Raw genomic sequence first — 25,345 nt, 5'->3', positions numbered from 1 at the left:
AGACCCCTGTCTCCGAGGAGCTTGTGACAGATAAAGCGCTGTAGATGGAAGGCTTTGAGAACCAGACGCCATAAACTAGAGCGCTCAGGGGCTCACGGAGGGAGCCTGGCTGGCGTGCATGGTGGAGCTAGGCGTTTGTCTTCTGTACAGAGAGAAGTGAAAAGGTGGGGGGCCGCGGGAGGTGCCCTTCCCTCGGTGACCCCACTTCTCAGCAGAGTCAGGGTCCAGTCAGCCGGCGCTGCTCGAGTGAGCAGTGTCATAGCACGGAGGAAGGCGGCACCCACGCCGCGCCCCAGGCTCGCTGCATCCATCACCTCTGTCAACTGTTCACACCTCTCTGGTCGGCACCTCTCACGGTCCGCTGGGGAAACGGGATCTCAGCAGGGTGAGCTGACTCACCCTGAGTCCAGCCAGGAAGTGGTGCAGCCAAGGACGCACCCAGGTGGGGTGGCTGGCAGCAAAGCGCTTACCCGCCAGTCCAGGTCCCCATGGGGAGCGTGGTGAAGGTGCTCATATCCTGTGGTGGGGAGGGGGGCAGGGGGGCGGGCGGTCGTAAAAGGAGGCCATTAGCGCTCAGTCCTGGCGTCTACGTCCTGGCACGAGCCAGGAGGGTCCTTTCTGGGCCTTGGGTTGCGGAGGCTCCGCACCTCCTGCGTGGAGCCGCGCTGGGTCCTGGAGCCTTGGCTTCATGCAGGGCCTCGTGCAGAGCCAGGCAGGCCTGGCTGGCACCCGTGGAGGAGGGGCACTGTGCTCGGGCACCCGGTGGGAAGGGTTCATCCTTCTGCGGGGTCTCATTCTGGGACTGGGGGGCCCTGCCTCCCCAAGTTTCACGGAGACTGGGCCTCACTGGGAGCCAGGGCGCATGGCAGCACCTGCGAGTGTCATTTCCTGGGTGCTGCCCCCAGGGGTCCCACATGGTCCTCGGCACCGCTCAACAGCTCCCAGGGCATTTCTCACCACGTCTTACTGATGCAGCTGCCTCTGAGTTCCTGCAGAGAACGGGGAGGAGCCAGCACTGAACCCCGCGGCCTGCTTGAGCCCACAGTCCTTGCCTTCTAACGGGGTTATATTGACCATCAAAACTCTGAACGTGCTTTGAAAACTATTATTGAAAACGTACTAAAATGTCTTTGGGTTTCTCTCGTTTTAGCCTTGATTCTTTCAAGAAGCTGACTTCCCTATTTTGTGTTCAATTAATAATTCATGCTGCAAATCCTTATTGAATGCCTACCATGTGCCAGACACACCTGTCTCCTAGTTTAAGGATTGGAAGACTGTCCCCAAAGGCGAATTTGAGTGAAGAGAATTAGCATTAAGGACATTCCCTCCCTCCCCACTTCCCCTCCTATCTGGTAATGACATCTGGCATGGGATGGATAGCAGACTTTTGCTATTGTAAATCTAAATTCAAGCAGATGGAAAGACCAAAGATTGAATTGGCTAATTATTTCATTATGCATTTTAATATTTTCTCAATATTTAGACTTCATAAAAAATTTGAGCCTAGTTTGACACCCACTGTAGTAATAAAAATGACCCGTATGTGGCACGTAAGGCTGGACAGACGTGTTTTAAAGGAAACTGTGGCTCTTGCGGTAGGTGTGTGCACGCCTGTCTGGGTAACATCTGCAACATCCAGATACGTGGCAGGGACACCGGGAGCTCCAGACCTACTCTGCACCTGGCTAACAGCCTGTACGTATTGTTGTTTCCGTGGGCTGAGCCCTGGAGACGCCCCCAGTCTGCGGGAGGGGCAGACGCAGAGACGGACACTCACGGTGCAGCCCGGGAGGGCTGAGACAGCTTTCCTGCGGTAAGGACCGGCAGGGCTGGAGTATTCCAAGCACATTCCTGACACACACTGGGGACCTGAGTCGTCCCCTGTGACTGGCTGTACAGAATGCAGTCTGGGGCAGCAGGGGCCAGGCGTCTCTCAGGCTGTGCGGAGCAGTCGGGCTGCCCTGCCTGCCTCCTTGCCCCCTTCCCTCCTCCCCTCCCTTCCTGAAGACGAGGGTTCGGCTCTGTGGCCTCCTCCATTCAGGTCCTGCCCGCAGCAGCCTGTGAGCATCGACCTCCAGGGCTCTCCCTGCAGGCCGTGAAGATTTGTCCCTCCCAGTACAGCCCAACCGTGCTTTCAGGTCCCTCCTCTCGTCTGACCTCCCCCGCCACTCTGTGAAAGATGCAGGGCAGGCTTTATTTTTATTTTTACTTGTTAATTTATATTTTATTGACGTCTAGTTGGTTCACAATGCCGTGCCGATCTCTGCTGCACAGCAAAGTGACCCAGTTATACACATATATTCATTCTTTTGTATATGCTTTTCCATTATGGTTTACCCCAGGATATTGAATATAGCTCCCTGTGCTGTACAGTAGGACCTTGTCGTCTATTCATTCTGTATGTAACAGTTTGCATCTAGTAACCCCACACTCCCAGTCCGTCCCTCCCCCTCCTTGTAACCCCTCCCCCCCTTATAATAAAGGGCAGGCTTTATTACAAGGAGCCTGGTAACTGGCCGAGAGCCAACACAGTCCACGGGTCCCCGCAGGCTGCCCGGTGGGTCAGGAGACCCACCTCTGCAGGGACAGGGTGACCTCCTGTGGAGGAGGTGGTGGAGGGCACCTGGCCATCCAGGGGCAGTGAGCACCAGGGGCCTAGTGGTGTTTTCAGCCCTGGCGCTCACTGGTTCTGAGGTGGGGTTTACACGCTGGCCCCGCCAAATGAGCTCATGAATACCGCTTGTTCCCCTAGATTTACGATACCTGTCTCTCTTCTGTTTATCACTTCCATCATCATCACTGCTATGAAAACCGCCGCTCGCACGGCTCCTGTGTGTCAGTTACTTAGTGTGTTGTCTGCGGGGCTGGGGAAGGGATGCCGGGCAGCGGAGCTGGACGTGGGACCGGCAGGCGCTCTTCCCCCGCCTCACCCCTCCCCGCCAGCCACTGGGTCTCAGCCTAACCCCTCTGTTTCCCGTTCCTCCCAGTGTAGTGGGGGGGGGTGACGGTACCACGAGGAGCCCCGTCGTGTGGCGCCTGCAGGACCAGCACCCTCCCCGCCATCAGGCTTGCCCCCGTCACACCTGGGGCTCTCCTGTCCTTGCGCTTCGATCCTTATTCTGCCCAGGACGAAGGACTCCTCACAGAGACCTGTCCTGAAGCCCGCCCTCTTCCCTTGCCTGTCCCTTGTGCCACCTCAGCCTGGTGACTTTGGAAGGGAATGTCCTCCTGAGCGCTCCCATCTCGCAGGAGGAACTCGCCTGGGGGTGATGTCGGAGGGGCTCCTGGGGGCGGGGAGGGGCGGCCTACATAGAGAGGCCTGTCCATGCTTTCCGGATAAACACGCCCTTGCTTTCCATTCTTCTTCTTTGAACCTTCTTCTTCCCTCCAGCTGCCACTGTTGGACCCTTTTTACTGAAATTCGGAAACCTTAATACAGCCAACTCTCCCGGAACTCTGTCAGTAGCAGGTAGTAGCCCCCGCACGTGACCCAGTGACCGTCTGCATTTGCCTTTGGGCTGGGACCAAAGATGCTGCATCGTTGGGGGCCGGAGCCCCGGCTCCGAAGGTCTGGCTCTGCTGTCTCCTGCGTCCAGCAGGGAGGTGGTGACCTGTCAGGCCCGTGTCTCCATCTGTTCAGCACCGTGATGACCCCTGGTCCGGGTTGCCGTTAGGGTCAGTTCTAACAATTGTATCTGCCCTTCTGATCCCGTACCAGGTGCTAGACAGGATATTAGCACTTTCCCTCAAACCTACAAAACAGGTAATACCTACCCCTTTTTAAGAAGTAAATAAGTTGTTATAAAGCAGAAACTAACACACCATTGTAAAGCAATTATACCCCAAAAAAGATGTTTAAAAAAAAAAAAAAAACTGTATGACCTAACCTAAAAAAAAAAAAAAAAAAAGAAGTAAATAAGTAAATTTTGGAAATTAAGTAACTCACCTGAGATGGTGCCGGGAGCTGGAGAGCCAGGATCCCAGAACGCGTGTTATTTTCCTGTTGACTGAAGTCAACCTGAAGTGAGGCCTCACCCTCGTGGTGCCGTCACGGGCCCTGACCCTAGGGTGTGTCAGTACAGGGGACACGCTTCCTGCTGGAAGACTCGGCGCTGCTCAGGTGACCCGGCCTCAGGTGAGGCTTCTCCTAGACAAGGGACGCTGGGCCAGACCTCCCCCACGACTGTCCCCTGGCGTCCTCACCTCCACCTCTGCTGGGGCCTGCCTGAAAGGGGCTGGGTTGGCATTTCTGACAATCACCCAGAGCGTCTGGTTTGGGGACGTATGGAAGCTGACCATATCTGTTTTCACTTTCCACGGTAATTGAGAGACGGAGGAACAGGCATCAGCATTGGAGCAGGTGTGGGCCGTCCTTTATGGTTGGCCTCACATGTTCCATCTTCCACGGAGCCCACTCCGCCCCCTCTGCCATCTGGCCCGGCTGGAACTGCCCCTCCTCTGGGGTCCTGCAATTCTCAGTGCTTAACTCTTGTTTGGAATACTGCTTACAGAGCACAGGAAAGTTTGTTTTCTTCCCAGGACTGTCTCCCTTGCCAGGCTGTGCTGTTCTTGAGGTCAGGTGGTGTCAGCGGCTATTTCCTGATGACCTATGATGTGCTGCGGTTTGCGCCCAGCGCCGGGGACACTGCGGTGAGCAAGATGGGGTGTGGACTCTGCCCGACGGAGCCCAAGCTCGTGCTCTCTTCCCCGCCCCGGTGCTGCCTGGAATCCTTCCATGTAGCTACTGAAACCTTTTGGTGACTCAGTGGTTTCCATCTGATGGATGCAGCCGATGGTCACCCGCTTGGTTGCACTACGCTGAGTGCTGTGATGAACGTAGGAAGGGAGTTTGCAACCAGCAAGATTCGTCTGAGTGGAAGCCCGTCTCCATTTCCAGGGGGCAGCCCTGCGCAGGCTGTCTGCGGTGGAAACAGATGCGGGAGACGCTGGGAGCAAGCTTGTTTTGTCAGCGCCCCTTCTCGCTTCCCTCGTTTTTGTTGCAAATCTCTCTTCAGAGAGCATTTCAGGGTTTGCTGAGTGCTGACCTGTTAGAATCCAACCCCATGTAGGTTTCCCGACAGGGACTGGGTGCCCAGCTCAGCTGATCCCCACGAAGCTGGCGGCCTGGACCATCTGGGCTGAGTCTCTGCCAGGTGGTCTGGTCTGGTAAGCACGCGTCTCCCGCCTTCCGTCTGGAGATCGTTTGTAACCATCTGGCTGCTTTGAGGGTGAGGCAGAGGCTCAAGGACCCCAGGGGTACAGTGGGCCTTAGGTGCCCACGACTCAGCAGCCCAGAGCGGGGGCAGGAATGTCTTCGGGGGACGCAGAGGGCAGAGTCCTTAATAACTGGGAAGGGGAGTGTGGTCGTTCTCTTGAGAGCACGGCTGCGCCCCCGAGGGGCTGCCTTCCCAGGGCTGGCCCGGGCCGTGCCGCTGATGGTGGCGTGTCTGGCCTCACAGACACCAGTGGCCCTCTATAAATCCCAGAAGCGCAGCAGCGGCTGTGACGTCTGTCATCAGTCTGTACTTGGGGTCCACCCTGTGAGACTCTAGGCACGACGTCCTCAGTTTGGTTGGTCACCACCAGGACAGGCCAACCTGGCATACGGCCACACCTGGCTTCTCAGCTTCTGAGACCGCATCCCCGCCAGTGAGGAGAAGTTGCCGATAGCCAAGCCCTCCTCCCTTTATAGACTGAGGCAGAGCTCTCACTGTTTGCACCGGATTGCCTGAGATGGCCTCTCAGCCTCTCTAATTGGCTTCTGGCTAACTCTCACAGATGCTTCTGATGGAGCTCTGTCTTCTCATTCCCTGAGAGAAATTAAGTATTTTTAGATAAGACTCCTTTAAAACAGTGCACTAGGTTTTTCTGATAGTCATGTTAGGAGAGAGAGTTCTATCTAAATGAATTTTAATACAAGTAGCTCCCTTTATCGGTACAGCTGATTCCTTGATCATCTTCAGTAACATGCAGGGTTGCATCTTGTATTTGTCTTTAGGGAGTGAATGTTTATAGCTGTGGGTAATCACTTGGTTAGGCCTTCAATCCTCATAGTGGGGAAGCCGTGCCAGCCCAAGAGAAGCGTTGCTCCCGACCCTCGAGGATGTAAAGCTGCCCTGGCCCTTTAGCCTTCAGGGGACGGAGGGAGTGAGGTGGGAGGGACACATATTTGATTCTTGACTCCCCCGAATCCAAATATGTATACCTTGAAGTTACTCTGAATGGAATCAGGGTTTGGCTCACAGAGAGCATAGATTTCGGGTTTCACCGGCTCACGAGAGTGGGGAAGGACTTTTCCCTAGTATGCAAAGCAAAGTTCCAAATCTGTGTGTGTGTGAGAGAGAGAGAGAGAGAGAGAGAGAGTGTACACGCACACGAGTCAACGTGCAGCGTGCTTATGTGATTGGGCGCACGCTGGGCTTTTACACATTCTGTGCACTTTTGGCATGACAATTATTGTGAGCATGTGTATCTTATATAATAGAATCATAAAATTACAGAGCTTAAGTAACAGCTAACACCTTATGGCACTTACTAGATGCCAGCACTGTTCTGAGCAATTTACCTAGATTTACTCAGTTTTGACAAAAACCCTGTGAAGTAGTTTTTATCCACAGTCCACAGATGAGAAACCTGAGGTCCTGTGAGTTTACCTAACTTGTTCCAGGTCACCCAGCTAGTAAGTGGCAGAGCTTGGGCTGTCATCCAGCTGCCTGGCTTCAGAGTCTGTGCTCTTATTAGCTCTGTGTTGGGCAAAAGAGCAGAAGAGCATCTGGTCTCTGCCAGGGCCTTCAAGTTATCCCCATTTTTCAGATGAAGCCAAAGAGACGTAGCGTTCCTCGGGCATGCTGCTGATTGGCACACCTACCCCGCAGGGCTCTCTCCATTTTGCCTGCCCTCCATCCTCTGACTCGACTGTTCTCTCCCCGCAAGACCTGCAGCCCCGAACCGCGTGCAGACTCTCCCCGGCAGTTCGTGGCGCTGTCCAGGGAGCTGAGCCCAGACACTGGCGGCCCTGCTGGGATGAGAACAGCCCAGCACCAGCATTCGTAAAGTTCATGAAGCAAATCGGAGGACAGAGTCATGGGAAAGAGGCTCATTAATCACCTAAAGCAGCCTTTCCATTAGCGTAATTTCTAGCTGTGACAATTTGCTAATCGATTTGAGCTGAAGTGGGGCTGGGCTAAGTCCCTGCACCTGGGGTTGTCACTCCAGAGCTGGCACGTGGGGCGCAGACAACCCATCTTCCTGGCGGGGGTGGTGCCAAGGTGCAGGCCTGCTCCTCAAAGAGCTCCCCACTCCGGAACGCTCACCTGGGGGCCCGTTCAGGAACATCTACATCAGCAGTAGACCACTTACAACAGCCGGTGTTCAGAGCGCGGTGCTGCACTCCCCCGTGGGAGGACCCAGGCCTGCCGCCCGCCAGGCTGCGTGTTCCCCGAGGGAAGAGCTGACTGAACAGTCGCTTCTTCTAGAGCATCAGGCTGGGTCTCAAAAACTGCTCCGTGGTTTTAAACGGTCCTTTGATTGCAGTGCGTGACTGAATATTTCACCGCTAACGGGCTAGCAGGAAATGAAAGGGAAGGTGTTTTATTAACTTGCTGCATTTTCCTAGCATCTGGCGTTGTTTTTAAGATTTGGAAGCAAATATCCATGGTTCCCAAGACTCGTAGAAGATTAACTGAGACAACGTGCATGAAAACATTTGTAAACAAAAAGGCTCTGCACAAATATTGATTAATTAAATGTAATTAACAATGATGGGTGACTAATAATACTAAGGGATCATCCTTGCACAATAGGCTGGGCTTCTTAAAAGTAGGAAGGATCTCACCTGGTGGGTCTTCTCGTCCCCGGCAGCTACCACAGCCCACGCTGTGGGTATTGATACCCTGATGTGAATCCAGGCCCACCCCCTGGCAGGGAGGAGCTCTGCACCTGGAGCTGAAGGGCTAAATTGGATCCTCCCTCCCTGGCTGTGTGGCTTAACATCCCCGAAGGGGCTTCCTCAACCTGAGGTTGCTGTGAGCGCTGTGTGAGATGCCCCTTAGGTAAGTAGGTGCTCAGTGAGAAGCACTGAGCATTGATGGAGCACCTACTGTGTGCGAGGCGCAGTGCCACTGACCAGGGGCAGCGTCCCTTACTCTCCTGGGTTTGGAGCCACAAGCAGCCCTCTGAAGTCTTTCTTACTGGTTTGCAAAAATAAGCGGCCAAGCAGTCGTGACGGCAGAGCTGCCCGCTCGTCAGCCCGGCAGGTTTGAGTCGGGGATGGCAGTGAGCAAGGGCCAGCCCACAGTGCGAGGCTCGCCACCTCTGAGAGGCGTGAGTGAAGTGTGGTGGCTCCAGGGAGCTCAGCCGTGGCTCTGAGGCAGGAAGTGGCAGGCGCAGAGGGCGCTGTGAGAGGGATGCGTGGCTCCTTGCGGGGAGCCAGAAGCTGCCTGTGGGAGGCTCCAGAGGCAGGACGAATGTGAGTTGGATGCACTGAGCTGGGCACTTGAGTTTTCTTACGTTCCAGGCGCACAGGGGTTGTTGATGATCATTACTTGAGGGTGTGGCTAGGAGACTTGCAAAGCCTGGTTGGCACCCACAGTGGTCTACATTCCCCCTGCTGCAGTGTCACCACCCCTGCCCTCCTAAGGGACAGGAGTATATCTTGGGGGCAAGAACCCATCGGCTGACCTGGAAACTTAATTGCTGCGTCCCAGGTGACTAGGAAGGGCTTGAAGCGGGGAGACAGGTACTTCAGCACCACGGAGAGCTCCCCGTGGGCCTCCCTCAGGGCTGGAGGAAAGAGGCTGGCCACCACGCGCCATGCTGGGAGCGGGCGGTGACTCTGCCCCTGGCAGTGCTGGGGTCCTGGCCGGGCCCCGGCCCTGTGCACAGAGGATCCTCGTTTGTCCGGTGGGGATCACGGGTCCTGGCTTCCAGGTTTATCGTGAGGAATCGATACTGTGTTCATAGTAAAGTGTCTGAAAGTGTGGGCTGCAGTGTGGGCTCCAGGGTCAGACGGCCTCAATCCTGCCACTTCCTAGCCGTGTCTGCTTTCTTGTTATCCCCACGGGCCTGAGTTTTAAAAATCTCTGCAATGGAAGTAACAGTCCCTATTTTAAACCCACCACATACTCAATTTGAAAATAGTATTAAATTGAGAAGATACATGTTAAACACTTAGCACACAGCCTCTCTCATGGGACTCGCTTTGGAAATACTCCTTCTAGCAGAAATGATGATAGGAATTATTGTCCTCGTCATCGTTCTCTGTCGACCTCTTGCCCCCACCGCCAGAGTCCATGTGTTCAGGAAAGAGAAGCGGCTGCCATGTCCACTGCCCTCACTGTAACTGTAACCTGGGCTCTGAAAGTGGCCGATAGAGCATCTGCGTAGCTGACTGGCCAGCCAGGCTTGCATTCCTGTGCCCAGGCTCAGACACAAGGCTGCTTTGGTGGCTCACGGGGCTGAAGGGGAGGGGAGGTGCGTGCAGGTAATTAGCTTTACTAGCTCAGCTGTATAATTTTATGGCTCATGTCCGAATACGGAAATATGCTATTGGAATGGTCTCCAAAGCCCCAGTGCCGTTGGCGACTTTGTAATTACTCACATGCTAACTTGCTCTTCTCGCTAATCATCTCACAGGCTCCTCATCCTGGCCACGTTTGTTAGGCACTCTTTCTGTTCTTCAAGCACCGGGGTGCGATCAGCCTCAAAAGCCTGGCGTGATTTTTTTTTTTTTTTTTTTAACAAGAGGGAGTAATATGCCATATTCTGAAGTCTTAATTTCATACAAGTGAAAATACCCCCCAGAGAGAGTCAGGAAAGAAAACAGAAAGAAACACACACACACACAGATGTGGCCCCTGCACCACTTACCTGGGATGTTGACTCATGCCAGCATTCATTTAGTCATCAGACAGTGTTCATGGAGTGGCCACGATGATCCAGACACTGTTCCAGGCCCCAGAATGAGGGCTCTGCCCTCGCCCAGCGGACAGGCGAGTGGTGAAGCCAGACGATGGAAGACACACACATCTGGCGAGGGCTGCCGAGGGGCTGCCGAGAGCCTTCGGAGCAGAGGCAGTTCAGAGAGGCCTTCCTGGAGGAGGTGAGGTCTGCGGTAAGGGGTAAAGCGTGAGTACAGTGAGGAGGAGAGAGGGCAGGGAAAAGCATTTCCAGGCAAAGAGCGCGGAAGGTGGAGGGTATGGAGTTCTGAGAGAGCACGCTGTGTTTTGGAAGAATTGAAACGGGGCCAAGGCAGCCAAAGCAGGACCCGGGGCTGGAGAGGCAGGTGGGCGGTGCTCCTGAGCATCCTGGACGCCAGCGGCTTGGCCTGTGCCCTGGTCTGAGGCCCGTTGCCGCGTGCGGCCAGCTGGCTCTCCTGGGCAGCCCTCTTGTCTGAACAGCTTTCCGTGGATGCTCGGCTGGGCTGTTTGAGGGCTGGGCTGTCCCTCTCTGGCAGGAGGGACCCGGGAGCTCTGGTCTTCATTCCCTCGGGGCCTCGGCACCCCTCGCTCCCTGCCCCAGCCCGTTCTACTCTGCCTGTGTGGCTTTATCCCGACCCGGCTGTCCTCAGGCTGGGCAAGCGCAATGGTCTGTTCCTATATTGTCATCTTTGTTGGAATGTGAGCCTCTCAAGTTCAAGGTTCACGTCCAGTCATTTCAGTGTCCTCAGTGCTTCTCACCATGCCTGTCTTGTTTCAGACACACTCTGTGTTTGTTGAATGCAATAACTTGCTAATGGAAGAAAGTAATGGGATTTTCCCCCACTTCCTCAGTCACTAGAGAATGTCAGGAATGGCATTCTTCCCTTTTGATTGCAACCTAAGTACTGGGGCTTTAATTTATGTAGGAAAAGGGAGAGAGGCTTACAGATCTCTCTCTGAGGACCACACTGGCTGTTTAACATTAGCACCTTGGAGACGTCTGTTTCCTGCATTTCTAAACCTAATTTCCACCGATACTTGCTGAGAGGCCCTATGACTTCCTCGATTATGAACTCGCCTGAGTCCGTTTGTAATAATATGTGTAATTACATCAAGATGTATAACAGGGCAGACGTGAAACTGGCATGAAACCGACACGTGTAGAGAGACGCACTTGGTTGTATTGAACAGTAAGCCACAGTTTGCATCCTTTTTAGGAAAAACAACCTTCCCTCTTCTTTATTTCCCCCAGCAAGAATAGCTGTTGGATTGAAATTATCCCAGTGGATTTCCCTTCTTCACTTAACAGCTCAATTTACCAGATCTGGGCCGGGGTGGGGGGGGGGGGGTGGCGGGGGGCGGGGGGGGGGGGGAGAGGCCCTTGCCACATTTACGTACCTGTTTCCCACACACTCAGGTGATATCTTGTGGTTGGTTAGACCATCCCTGGAGAGCAGGGGGACGGTCACCTGCCGTGGGAGGTTTCCCGTCTGGGAGTCTGTGGAGAAACTTCTAGAACTTCTCCCCCTGGCCCGGGACTCGGAGGCAGCGGAGTTTTCCTTAACGCGGCTCACCCCTCTCTGAAGCGCACAGGTGAGGCGAGTGTGGAAGGACTCCTGAGCCAGCTGGTCCTGGAGCATCTGCAGCTGGCCCCTCTCCTGTGGGGTGAGTACCGCTCGTCACCTCGGGGGCCCGCGCTCCTTTTCTCAGAATGCGCAGGCTCTCGCGCTTGGCGGTGTGTGGGACGTCACAGAGAGCGGTGGGGGGAGGGAAACTCACCGCCGCGCCGGCCTCTGCGTGTCTACCGAGCTCTGCCCGGGCACAGCCTCGTGAACGGGCTCGCTGCCCTCTGAGCACAGGTGTGGCCGTGACGTGGAGGTGCCCTCGGGGTCCATTTGCTGCGGAGTCTGCCGTCCTCCATGGGGGCACCTGGTGTCCGCATGGGCGTGTCTTCTGCAGATGTTTCTGCATCTCCCGTGATCAGGGTGGTGGGCGGGAGCGAGGCTGCGGTTAGCTCGTCTCTCCTGGACTAGCTCTGACAGAGTTTGTTTGGTAAACACCCTAACTCAGCCTGGCGCTCAGCCCGTGAGCGATCGACCTGAGGTGGCACTTCGAAAAAGGCATTTGAACGTTCGCTGCCCGTTGCACCTGGAACTCTCACCCCAGTCTCCGCCTTCCTAAATAGCGGTGAAACAATTTTGTTGAGAAACAAACTAAATGTAGAATTTTTGTTGAAGTGGGAGTCTTTATTATCCTCTGGAAATGATTCCATCATGTAATCTATGTTGGGTCAGATGCAAACAATCTTGTACGTGTACCTTCTTCTCTTTACCCCAGAAACCATTGAAAATAAGTATCTGGTATTTCATCCGCTTAATGAATTAGCTTGACCTCCCCCTTTGGCATGCTGGAGACACAGGAAAATTATCCCAGGGGTCTGAAGAGAACAGGCCTTCCTCCTGGCGTTCCCGCACTTCCCCTTCAGTTTGTGAGAGCCCCTCGCGCTGCCCGGGGGCTGCCCACTCTGCCGGGCTCCCTACTCCCGCCCGTGAAGGTTGTCGGGAGTCCTGTGAGGGGCGCTGACACGGCAGCTGTGAGTGGACTGCTGCACCGGGGGCTCCTTCTGTGGAAGCCGCCCGCCTCGCTGGTGCAGCCCGAGCGGAAGGAGGCGGGCGGTGTTTCTGCGGAATGTGTCACTGCTTGCACCTCTGGGGGTGTCCCTCGCTTTCCTAGTTTGGAATGTGTTGGCTCTTAATGACCCGGGCTCAGCCAGCTACTTCCACCGTATGTGGTAGCTGAGGAGGATCAGACTCCCAGCCCCAACCAGCCCGAGGAAACACAGTGACGCAAAACTTGTATTAAGGCATCATGTCAGTCAGAAGAAGTTCCCCAAGGCCTCGGCAGTCTGGGAGTGAGCCCTGGAGGGTCTGACTCATTCCAGAGATTGGGGGTGGGGAGGGTACATTGGGAGAGGTCAGAGGCCCTTGCTGGATTTGCACTGGTCTCCTCGCAGGTGTTTTCCTTGTCATGTGTCACATGCATACCAGTGTGTTGGCAAATAATGCAAGTATTAAAAGATTTTATCCTGGAGGAGATGCATGACGTTTTAAACAGTAATACCAGGACCTGAAAGGCGTTTCTGCCAGGAGGTCTCACTGGCAGTGTCCGCGGTGCCAGGCAGCTCGGGGCTGCGCTTTCGGGCTCCCAGCAGCATCCCCGGCAGCCCAGTTCCTGTCCTCGAGGCATCCACGGTCTCCAGAAACAGTGCGTAGTATTTTCCTGTTCAGAGTGTCATGATTAATTTAACTCTTACCATATCTGGCTGCTTCCAAGGAACATCTTCTGTAGACTTTCCTGACTTAGATCAGTTTCCTAGCTTTAGTGTTATCAAGTCAAAAGACATGCACATATTTAAGGCTCTTGAGCTGTTTTGTCAAGTGACTATGTGACTCTTGGTCATTGATCATGACATGGGCATTGTGGGAGCCTGGGTTTCTGGGGTGACTTTCTCACCCTCTTGTGAATGCAGTTCCAGGGTAATGGCCCGTGAGGGAAGGCGGTGAGTTTCGTCTGCTTCCCTCCTGCCCCAGGCTGGCCTCCCCAGCCCACCGGGCGTGGGGTGGGGTCTTCATCCCTGGCCTCAGCACACGTCACCTCCCACCCTCACTGTCCCCTCTGCAGTGGAGCCAACATCTTGGAGCCACCAGCTCCTCACCCCATAACTTGGGCTGTCCTCCTGGTTCTTCAAAGGCAGCTTTCCACACCCTGGACTCTTGACCTTTCCACTAGCTCACTTCATGAAAGCAATATATTCTCACTGTAGAAAGCCAGGGGAAATCAGAAAAGTTGGATAGAGAAAAATTACCTTTTTCCCACACCCCCCCCAAAACAGTCTCTACTTCATTTGTGTGCATTTCTAAGTCTTTTTCCTGTCCCCCAACTTAAATTTTGTTCATAGAGATGATCATACTTCTGTATCCTTTTTTATACTTGACCAAACATAAGTATTTCCCATGTTATAAACACGTCTTAACACATGCTGTTTAAGTCCTCACCGTAATTTCATCAGATGGATACAAGATAACTTAGTACTTGCTCTGGTGTTCAGCTGTTTCTGTTTTCTGGAGGTGTTTGTTGTTATGTAAGTTACTTGCCTTGGCTGTACATAGAGCTTTCTCTGTGTTTTGGGGTCGTTCCCTCAGCAAGGATACCCTGGAATTGTTAATACTCCATGGAGTGGTGGCAGAGAGCACAGCCGTCAGGTTTGCTTCGTGATGGTGATTGCATCACGTGCCACAGGCAGACCTGTGGGTGGCACAAACCCACCACGGGTCTCAGTCCTGTCTGCCGCTTCCTCTTGGGGCAACTTCTGTGGACGAGTCAGCAAGTTCTCTGGGCCTGGGTTTCTTATTTGTAAACTGGAGATGCTGAGGGCCCCAAATCCTGGGCGAAGGTTTGAAGAGATGCCTGTGACCTTGCGAGAGCGCGTTCCTTCCCTCTCAGCGGGGATGTGGGCCTGGGGCGGTGGGGACCACCAGGACTGATGCTGTGTGGTGGTCGAGGAGGAAAGGAAGCTAGATTCTGGGGTGGATCCAGGACTGCATGCGTTCTTTCTGTGGAGCATCCCAAGGCAAGGCAGGACCGGACAGGACAGAGCCGCGGCAGGGGGGGAGGGGCCTGGAACGGACCCCGCGTCGGCTGCCTCCTGTCTCTGTCCATCCGGGAGCAAAACTGCGAGCTGGGGAGGCTGCACCTCCGGGTGGGAAGACGAGGCTGGGAGGGTGGCAGAGCCCAGTGGGCTTCCTGACGGCCTGCTTCGAGGGCCAGTTCCAGTCGTTTCCGTGGATACTGGGTGGCGGTGACTAATGGGCTAAGCCGTTTCCCATGATGATTTCATTGTCCCACGGCTGTGCCCCTTCTACCTTCTTCAGCTGACAGCTGAAGCTTTCTTCTTCATAGCTTCGTGGTGCCCGGTCTGTCCTGTCCTTCATCCACAGTCAGTGAATACCAGTCAGGTGTTGGCTACCTCTTGGAGGGGATGCTTTCAGTGCACAGCCTCCAGATCATCACCGAGCAAATCCCCAGGTCCAGGGCCGAGCTGTGACGTGTGGGCAGCACTTGTAGGCACGAGGGTAACGCCTGTCAGGGAAGCAGCGGCCACGTGATGCCTTGTGTGAGGTCACCCACTGCCCTGCCTCGGAGAGTGATCCACCCTCACATTTGGGGAGCATGACGCCAAACCCTCCGTGTGGTTCGTCCGAGCCGCACAAGTCTTGAGGTCATGATTACTGTCCCCCTTTTACAAATTAGGAAACAGACTCACGGGGTTTTTGTTGCTTCAAGTTATGTGGAATACGTAGGTTCTTGGATTGACGGATTTGTCCATCTGCACCAGGCACTGTCCCAGGTGCTGGGGACACAGAGGTAAGTTAGACTTGATCCCGGCCTTCCAGACACTCCTGGTCTGATGCAGGCAGGGGGCCCAGGTCGGTCAGCAGACCATCCCCATGTAGCCTGGTGCGCTTGCCAGGTGGGAGCTTGGCGGGTGTCCTGGAAGCGGAGGCCAGAGGCAGCCCTGGGCCCCCACGCTGACCACCTGCTCAGTCTCAAAGGAGCCGGCACTGTGCTTGGGATGGGGCACACAGCCCGCGGCACCAGCGGAGCTCACGGGCCTCCCTGGGGACAGAACCACCTGGAAGGCGCTATGGGTTCATCACGTCTGCACGTTGCTCCGTCTACCTCGGTGGCCCCTTCTGCACTCTGCCAGCTCCGTTCTGGAGTCTGGATCCCGGCGCGCCAGGCAGCCAGACTGTCCTGAGCCTGAGGTCGGGCTGCATCCCGCCCTCCTGGGACTCTGCGGGGAGACGCGGCCCAACTCCTGCAAGATGTCATGTCATCAAACTGGGTGACATGGAGGCCTTGGTGGGGGAGACGGTTAGTTTGTTTCTAGCGTGAGATTCGTGAGGACCGATGGCAATACTTGTATCTTGGATACGTGTGGCGCAGGCCTCCCTGGCAGGTGAGCTGCCCATGGACACCCGCCTCCTTCCCAGGGAGCTTAGCAATGGCGCTGGGCTGTGGATTTCTCCCCCACAGGCTACGTCTCCAGACAGCTGCTCCCGGGCCAGGGTTAGCACTCAGGCCCACGGTCCAGGCTGGGTCTGCTGGGCCAGGTGAATCGGGTGGTTTTGGTGAGTCCCAGCGGCTGGTCAGCCTGGTCTGAGGACCCCTCCTTGAGGCCCAGCTGTGGTGAATGGCCATCTGGTCTGAGGCCCAGCTGGCCTGGCAATGGGTGCAGGGAAGCCAAGGGGCTGAGTCACTGTCCCTTTGGCACCTTTGCCAAATATATATATATGTATGTAAATTGATTTTAAAAAAAGGAAAAATAATTTATACAGGATATAAAAAAGGAAGGAAAAAAGCTGAAAACAAAAAGCCCATATAAAACGTATGGACACCAAGGGGGGTAAGTGGCAGGGTGGGTGCTGGTGTGCTGAACTGGGAGATTGGGATTGACGTGTAGACACTGATGTGTACAAAATGGATGACTAATAAGAACCTGCTGTGTAAACAAACAAACAAGCAAACAAAACAACTAATACTAAACTTTCTTTGGGTTATTTGTATGGAAATATGTTAATATAAATGTTTCAGACGTTACATGAAATTTCTAAATATCTTATATGTTCTGGTATAATGTTATAAGTCATAATTCTAGTTATTACTTTAAAATGTGTATCTCAGAAATAACTAAAAACAAAAACAAAACAACAACAACACAAAAACCCATACAAAGAAAAAGCCCCAGGCCATGATCCCCCGCCAGGGAATGACCCTGTGGGACCAGCCAGTCCCCTCCTGCCCTTTCGTTGTTGGGTGGCAGCCCTGCCCTGGGCCCCTCCGTGCCAGGCGTGTTCTGTGAGCTGCCCTCCCCCTCCTCGCAGCCACTGAAGGCAGGCACCGCTGTCTGTCTGGAGCCCCGAGAGCCTCGGCTGTGCTGGACCCCCCGGCGCCCCAGAGCCTGTTCCTGCCCTTCTGCAGCACCTCTCCTCTCTCCTCTCCCCTCCCACCACCCGCTCGACCCTGCCCCCCATTCTTCTATTTGGTCCCAAGCATTCTAGTTTTTAAAGCATGTTTGGGAGCCTGCTTTATTGTGATAATCTTTCCCAAAAGAATAGCTGCATTTGGGGAGCACTTACCGCATGCAGCGTGTCCAGTAACTCTGTCACCTCGTTTATTCTTCATAACTACCTGCTGGGATAAGCATTAGTCTATGTTTTATGGAAGAAACTGCTGAGTGAAAAGATTCCATGACTGGTCCCCCAAACTGCTATTCCTGCCCCCAATCTGCTTCCTGCGACCTGGGGTCCTCCCTGCAGCCCAAGTGACCCTCCCAAACGTGACCCCAATGATGTCACTCTTAAACACTTAAAACAATTCCTTGTCTCCCATTATCACTGAGGATGGACGGGAGCGTCCTTAATGAGGCCTAGAAGTCCCTCCCCGACCAGCACGCCTGCCCCTCCAGCCTCTGTCCCCCGTCTCTCTGGGCTCTCCCAGCGCCATCCTCCCCGAGGTGTGCACCCCGGGCTCCCTCCGCTGCTCTCCCTTCTGCCAGGAAGTTGCCCTCTCGTCCAGGCCTGTTTCCCTGTGCCCCGTGATTTCTCCTAGTCCTGTCTTTCCTTCTTCAGTCCTCCTGGGAAGCCTTGCTTGCTGCCCACACCTCCATGCTGTCACACCCCACCACCGAGCTGCACGTCCTCCTTTGTGTCCCCTCCTCAAGTTCTCGTGGCCTGTAGATGGTGTCCACCACTCCCAGTGAGCGCCCTGGGAACAGACAGCATTGACCGCACCCGCCGGGTCTCGATGTTTGCTGACCGCGTGGAAGAATCGGTGGATGAAGGCCATCCTCCTCACAGGGTCAAGGCCATCCAAGTCCTAGTCCTTAGACGTCCTCCTTCCACATGACTTAAATGCACATGACTTCCGTGTTGACGTGCCCAAGTACACCCTTCTGGCTGGCTGGCTATTAATGGTTTCCAGGTTTTCCATTCATAAGACTAAGGTGGACATTCTTGGCATCTGCCCTTCTGCCCCCGGGTCAGTCCCAGAGGGCCAGTGTCCAGGGCAGGGTTACTGGTGCTTTGTGGAGGCGTTGCACGCTTGTGGCCAGCTTGGCCTCCAGGGAGGCCGTACTGATCCACACTCCCCCTGGCAAGGAGAGAACGAATTCACCACGGGTCACTCTGGATCCTCTGTGACGCAGCAGCCGGGAGGGCCAGCTCCACCCCAGGCGTGAGGGGCCAGGCTGAGTGAGGCCCAGCCCTGCCCTTGTCCTACCCCTGTGCCAGGAACCCAGGCAGCCTGAGTTGGAGTTTGCTTCTGGGGCCCAAGAGTCAGAACAGGGTTTCTGATCCTGGGCCAGAGGGTACGTCTCTCCGAGCCAGGTCCCTGGAGAAAGCTCAAGGACAAAGGACAGCATGTAAACCAGGTGGATTGAGTTTCCCTCAGTCCCCAGCTCCTCCACCTGAAATCACTGCGCTGGACCCCTCAGCGCTCTGCTTAGACATCCTCCTGTCCCGGCGGTAAGCCTTCGCCTCTCGAGTTCCCACCCCACGTTGTCTTTGCCTATTCACTTGTCTGTCTTGCTCCCGAGACTGGGAGCTCCGTGTGGGCAGGTTAAAGGAGGTGCTCAGTAAGCTTCCTGCATCCGATTGAGAGGGACTTGGCCTGAGGGGAGCAGGTGCACATACCAGACCTGCAGCCTCTGGCCTCGGGGACAGGGGTCGTGGGCATCCAGGGAGGCCCACGACTGTGACTGCCTCGGGGCCCCTTTCCTCGGAGGGAAGGTGACAGGTGGACCTGGAAGTAGTGGCGTGAGGGTGCTGTGGAGAAGGGGGTCCTGCCCAGCCCAGGAGCTGGCCGATTCCCGCCAGCTCTGTTGTGGGTGTTCTTTGTTACTCTGGGCCTCCAGTGAAGGCCATGGGTGATGCTTCGTCCTCCTCTTTCTACAAAGGGGGGCCGTGAGGCTTTCCTTGATGGGAAAGACTACTGCCCCAAAATGGATCCTCTGTGTGGCATGTGGTCAGTGTTTGTGTGATTTGCTTATTTTGTGAAGATAAAACGTGCACAAACTGTGTATTTTCCTCCTCGGGTACCACGGGAGAGCTTCCTGCCACTTTCCCTTCTTGCTTAATGACATAGGCTGGGTCCAGCCCCATTCCATATTGCACACAGAGCTGCCACAGTCTTCTCAACCACAGCGTAAGATGTATCGTAATTTATTTACTCTGTATCTTCTGATGGGCCCTTAGTAATCTTTTGCTATTAGAAATGTGGTTGCAGCAAATACCCTTATAAGTATGCCAGTCCTCCCAGGAGTGAGTCAAGCTGGAAGATACTTATTTAAATTTAACAATCTCTTTAAAAACAAACAAACAAAAACTTTGTTTTTATATCATACTGAGACTTTCCTCATTTAGAGTACATTTTAAAAAAATTCTCTTAATGCTTTCATGGGCTCGGCTGTTTTAAGATTTAAATCTTTTATTTATCTGGGATTTATTAAGGTGTGAAGAGTGAGGCATGGATCCACCTTTTCTTTTTCCAGAAAGCTATCTAGTTATCCCCAAGTCACTTAATAAATGATCTATCTTCACTAATAAGCAATGCCATTTTCTCATATGTTTAGGAAAATCTTGGGATTCTCTTCCATTAATCTATCCATGGGCCAGTATCACCCTTGTAAGTGTATTATGGGTTTACAATATATTTTAATATTTGCTTGGGTAATCCTCTTCAATGTCATTTTCTTACATTCATTCATTTGTTTATTTAAATATTGTGATCAAAGCACATAATACAAATTTGCCATCTTAACCATTTTTAAGTGTACAGTTCAGTAGTTGTAAGTGTATTTGTATTATTATGCCAAAGATCTGTAGAATATTTTTATCTTGTAAAATCAGCCCTATGCCCATTACACATCTTTCATATTTATTTGTATGACTTCAGAAAGAGCTTGTATAGCTCATTTTGTTAAAAAAGAAAACTTATATAGGTATTTAACTGCCTCTTTAACGGAGGGTTTTTTCCCTGTTTTTGCTTCCTCTTTTATATAAGTTTGCTTCCTCTTCTTTTTCTTGTTTAAGTGAGCTAACACATGATCTACTTTCTTCATTAATTCTATCTCTCTTCTCTTTTCTAATTCAGTGATTCTTCTATCATTATTAATTTCTCCTTTCTGCCTTATTTGGGCTTATTATATTATTTTTTTCCCTCACTTACTGGGTTGGGCATTTAATTCATTCATTTAGATTGTCCTATTATTGGTATAGTTTTATGGGGCTATGAATTTTCCTATGATTACTGCTTTAACCACATTCTGGCATTTACATTTTTCATGTTTGATATTTTTAGGCATTCTGCGATTCTAGTTTGTTTCATCTTTATCCTAAGAGCTGTTTAAGACATAGTTTTTTGCTTGTTTGTTTTTTCTCATTTTGTTATGACTTTCTAATGTAACAGCAGTGGAATCACTTTAGTACTATTCTCACCTCTTAGAATTTACTGAGATTTCTTTGTGGTTAGTTTTTGTTTTTTGGGGTTTTTTTTTTTTTATGACTACTCCATGGACATTTAAAAGGAAGGCATATTCCTTGTTTTAAGTGTATTGAGTTGAAATGTATCACTTAGCTATACCTTATTAATTGGCTTAGGTTTTTTAAGATCCTTACCTATTTGATCTACCCATGGACTTGGAGAAGTGAATTACAATTACTGCTAACATGGGTCCTCTTCACCCTGATGGACTTCTGTCCATTGATGTGATACTGTCTGTCCTGTAATACATGCAGTGTGAAGGCTGATGGTCTTTGGTGCATAGATGTCATAATTATTCTCACTTTGTTGTGCCTTTTACCATGTAAAATGCCTTTCTGTGGCTCCTCTAATGTCTTTTGCCCTTATTTCAATCTGGTCTGAGTCTGTAGCTCTCATCCCTCCTTTCTTTTGGTTTGGCTGATGTACCTTTGCCTCTTGTTTTGTTTTAAACACTTGAGAATTTTTTTTTTCCCCTATGTGGTTCTCTTAGATGAAGCATAGAGTTGAGTTTTGTTTGTGATCTAACTTCATTGTCTTTTTCATTAATAAGTGGGTTTAGACCAGTTCCATTCCTTGATATGGCATATATGTTTGGTCTTATTTCTGTCATGTATTCTGTTATGCTTTTTATCTTGACTCTTGTGATCTGTGTCATCTTGGTTTTATTTTGTGTGATGATTTTATTTTTTCTTCCTTTTCCTTTCTAAGCTCTCCTGCTTCTCTTGTCTGACCTCCCCATCCCCACATCACCTTCTAAGGCCATACCTGCTTTAGTTTTCTTCACAATTCTTCTTATTCTCTGAAAGTTCATTACATATACAGGTTTTTTTCTTATTTGTCTCTCCACCCCTGCTAGAGTATAAGCTCCACAGAGAAAGAATCTGCTCTTCCCTGTATTCTCAGAACCTGGAACTGTTACCGGAACATTTTAGTGACAGCTGAATACATATTTGTGGAAGGAATTAATAACGTAACCTTCACAGTCTGTCTCTGAAGTAGGTAGTGTTATTCCTGTGCTTTAGGGGAGGGAAATGCAAAGCGTATGCAGGGTTATTCAGCCTGTGAGTGGCAGAGTGAAGACTAGCGCATGGTCACTATGATTCGAAAATCCACGTTTTCCCCATTATCGTGCCTCCCAAAATCATATAATGAGCTAGTGGCCTACAGCTGGATTTGAAGCCTGGGTCTGCTGACTTCTAACCAGAAATTCCACAGTACCATAGTCTTTTAGAAGTAAAGATAAGCAAAAGGAAAGAAAGAAGGAAGTTATCGTGTTATTACTCACAGACTTGCAGGAAAGTTGCACGTACAGTGGTTAGAATTTTTTCTGAGCCATTTTAGAGGCACTGCACCATCGTCCCAAATTCTGTGTATTTCCTACACACAAGGACATTCTCTTATTTAACCACAACACAGCCATCAAAATCAGGAAATTAGCGTCCGTTCTACCATCCAGTACTGAGACCCCATTCAAGTTCTGCCAGTCATCCCAATAGTGTCCTTGGTTCCTAAAGGATCTAGACGTGGTTCAGAACCACTGTTGCCTTCAGTTGTTTCATGTCTCTAGTCTCAGTCGATCTGCAACAATTCCTCAGTCTCTCTTTGACTTTTTTTACCTTGGTGCTTCCAGATGTTACCAACCAGCCATTGGTGGAATGCCCCTCAACTTGGGGCATTTGTGTGATGTGTCCTCACGATTAGATTCAGTACCTGTGTCTCTGTCAGTAGTCACAGAGGCAGTGCTGTGTCCTTCTTGCACCTCTCAGATGGCTCGTGAGTTCTGTTTGCTCCACTACCAGTGGTGGCCACCTTGATCACTTGACAAGGTGGTGTCTGCCAGCCTTCTCTGCGATCAGGTTTCTTTGTTTCTCTTGGTAATCACTAAGTATTCTGTGGGAAGGTGCTTTGAAACTTTGTAAATACCGATTCCTCCTTAAACTTTCCTTTGTTCGTTTACTCTGAGTGGATTCGTCGTTTCCTCTTTTACTCAGTGGGTTAAAGTATGTGACTGTCATTATTTATTTTGATGCAGTGGGAGCTCTTTCAGGCTGACTTCTGTGTCTCTCGACACGTCTCCGTCATTCCCTGGACACTTCCTTGCTTTCTGGCACTAGGTGTCCCAGATTCATCACGAACTACAGCTGCGACAGCATCCATTTTCCCCAAGAAGTCTTGGTTCCCTTTAGTGAAGATCATTATTTAGAAACCAAGATGCAGATGTGAGAATGGTCATTCCTACTGCGGGCGGGGGCGGTGTTGCTACTCCCTGGCCTTCTCAGAGAACACAGCCAGGGAATATACATGTACATATAACTCTAAATACACACATACACGTCAACGTCTCTTTCTATGCGTATTGACAGCTACCAGTTCTCTCTGATACCTCTAATTCCAGTCCAACACGGCAAAGTTCCTTCAGGTTTTGTCCCCTTTCCTTTCCTCAGTTGTACCTCACTTCCTTGGCATTGGGAGATTGGCTTTGTTATCTCTAATGTAATTACCGATTTGTCAATCCCCCCACTGTAACCGGTCTTCCGTCTCTGCCCCAACCCTCCCCCACTCTCAGCATGTCAACCTCTCACACTGCACGGGGCGGATCCCACATGGGCTGGCTCTGCTGTGCCGATGCCCTTCCCCCTCTCCCTGGTCCCCATGCTCCCCTGTCCCCACTCCCTTTCTGGTCTCCCATACCCCCCTGCCCCCAACCCCTCCCTCATCCCCCTGGTCCCCCAGGTCCCCCCTGCCCCCACCCCATGGCCTCGGAACTGAATTTTTCAGGAGGGGTGCCTGACATGAGGCCCTGCCTTTGTCCACGGCACCCCCTTCCTCGCTATCTCTTCACACCCTTTCCTGGCTGGTTCCCTGTTCTTATTCTCCGGGCCCCGTTCTCCCCTCTGTCCTCCATCCCCATGGTGGCTCTTTCCGATTCCCCTGTGAGGATCTGTGCCTGTCTCTCATTCTCCATGAACTCACGGGGATGAGGTCCAAGTTAACGTCCATCTCCGTCTCCAGGGCCTGTTCCTTATGTGACCCAGAGGAGGCACAAGGCAAATGCTTGTTGAGTGACTGGTAAATACTAAGCCTTCAACAAACGTCTGTTCTGTGAATGAATGAATGAATGAATGAATGAATGAGAAACAGTCTGTTTCCCGAAGGAGTTCACGGGCTTGTTGGGGAGAAAGGGTGTGTTCCTACCGGACAAAGATAGATGGGCCAGAAGACTTCCACTGGGGAAAACATCTCTGTCCGTTCGTAAAGGTGCCTCTGGCTCTGGCTTCTGAGAGAAGCTTCTCAAACCTCCTCGTCATCCGCAGCACCGAGGAGCCTTAATCGTGACGATGCTTCTGTCCTCGGGCTGGGCCTGCTTGAGTTCTCTCCTAATCACAGTGGAAAGTGAAATCGGGAGCATCTAGACGGCTGCTTTGAACGGGTGCTAATTAGTGCAGATGTAGGTCAAGTGCAGGTCTCTGCGAGCTTCTTAGTCCCAGAGTTTCACATGAGCTTCCAGGCAGAGCTCACACACGTTTCCTGCAGCGCTTACTCCGTCGCTCCTGGACCTGTTGACGATCAGTGTCCTAGGATGCTGGTACCCACGGGCCCTCCGCTGGCTCATGTAATGACAGGCACTTCACTGCAGTTGAACAACTGCTGACATAAAGCACTTTGTCCCAGTGTGTGGGACAGCCCCGGTGCGAAAGTGACCCACCTCAATCCAGGCTGCAGGGGTGGGTTCTGCTGGACTGGGTGGTCCCAGGCCCTTTCTGTTTGCTGAGATTTCACCTCTAGGGTCAGGAAAAGAGCATCAGGGATCTTTCCGGTGCTGTGGGAAGATCCACTGTGTGAGGCTGGAGGCGCTCAGAGCTCTGCAGGGCTTGCCCACAGCACGCCCTCTGCCATCTGCCCTACAAACACCGCCTGCCTTGCCCGCCCCCCCCCCCCTCCCGGGGCCCCTGGAGCAGGTGGAGGACCCTCACCTCACAGAGCTGGAGACAGGGCTCTGCAGAGACAGCAGTGAGTCTCCCAGCCAGAAAGTCACAGAGCTGGTGCTTGAATCGACCACAGGACTCAGCTTCCGTCACACTGTTGTAGGTGTTTTCCGTTTCTTAAATAAGAAAGTGATTTCAAGGTATGCAACATGCGAAAAACAAGGGATGGAGGTTTCAGTCTTTCTCTGGTTTTCCCATTGTTTCTTTGCAAGATAAAAACTTTAACCCCAGGGCTTCCGTCTCACAGGAAATTTGCTCTCTGGATGCTACGCCCTTTTCAAACATAAGTTGTGTTTAGAGAGAAGAGTCGTGGAATGGGGATCTGGACGTGCATCAGCTGGGACTCACGGTACCGGTGAATGGGATCTCTTGTTTTTCTTGACGCCTCGTCCAGGGACGGACAGCACAGCAAAGAGCCTCGGGTGCCAGCTGAGGAAACGGCCCCTTGGACGAGCCAGCCCCTGGGGCTTCTGGCCGGGAAGCGCACTCAGGAGAAGGATGTGTCTTCTGACTGAGTCTGCAGCCCGGCGAGCCGTCGGGAGCACGGCTAGCGAAGGCCGTTAGACAGGACCTTGCTGAGCCCCTGGCGTCCGCTGCTCTGTTAAACGGAGCCGAGGCGGCTCAGCGCTCTGGCTGGTGAAGGCCGTCTACCTGCTAGTTCACGTCACTGCTGGGCGGGGTGGCCGTGGCTGCTGCAGGCTCCCCCCGGACTCGGGCCCGGGCTGGCTGGGGGCAGCAGCTCCCCCACATCCCAGCCCCGTCTCTCACCATCTGCCGTCCATGGCAGAGGCCTCCTTGCTGGACTGCCACCGCCACCGCCCCTCCTCCTTCCCCTCCAAC

General features: G+C 52.6%; 1 protein-coding gene across 3 annotated transcripts in view; it reads left to right on the top strand.

Annotated features, from left to right (window-relative positions):
* The window catches only part of TRAPPC9 (trafficking protein particle complex 9), a 515,410-nt gene that overhangs the window by 392,932 nt on the left and 97,133 nt on the right, over window positions 1–25,345 (top strand). For all 3 annotated transcript variants that reach the window (XM_032610159.1, XM_032610157.1, XM_032610158.1), the window contains one exon: window positions 11,492–11,582. In XM_032610159.1, coding sequence (XP_032466050.1) covers window positions 11,492–11,582 — 91 coding nt within the window. The remainder of the gene's footprint in view (window positions 1–11,491; window positions 11,583–25,345) is intronic.

This window comes from Phocoena sinus, chromosome 17 (genome assembly GCF_008692025.1).
Source record: "Phocoena sinus isolate mPhoSin1 chromosome 17, mPhoSin1.pri, whole genome shotgun sequence".
NCBI classification, from domain to species: Eukaryota; Metazoa; Chordata; class Mammalia; order Artiodactyla; family Phocoenidae; genus Phocoena; species Phocoena sinus.
The sequence above is the reverse complement of the archived record's forward strand: the minus strand, read 5'-3'. Positions and strand labels throughout refer to the sequence as shown.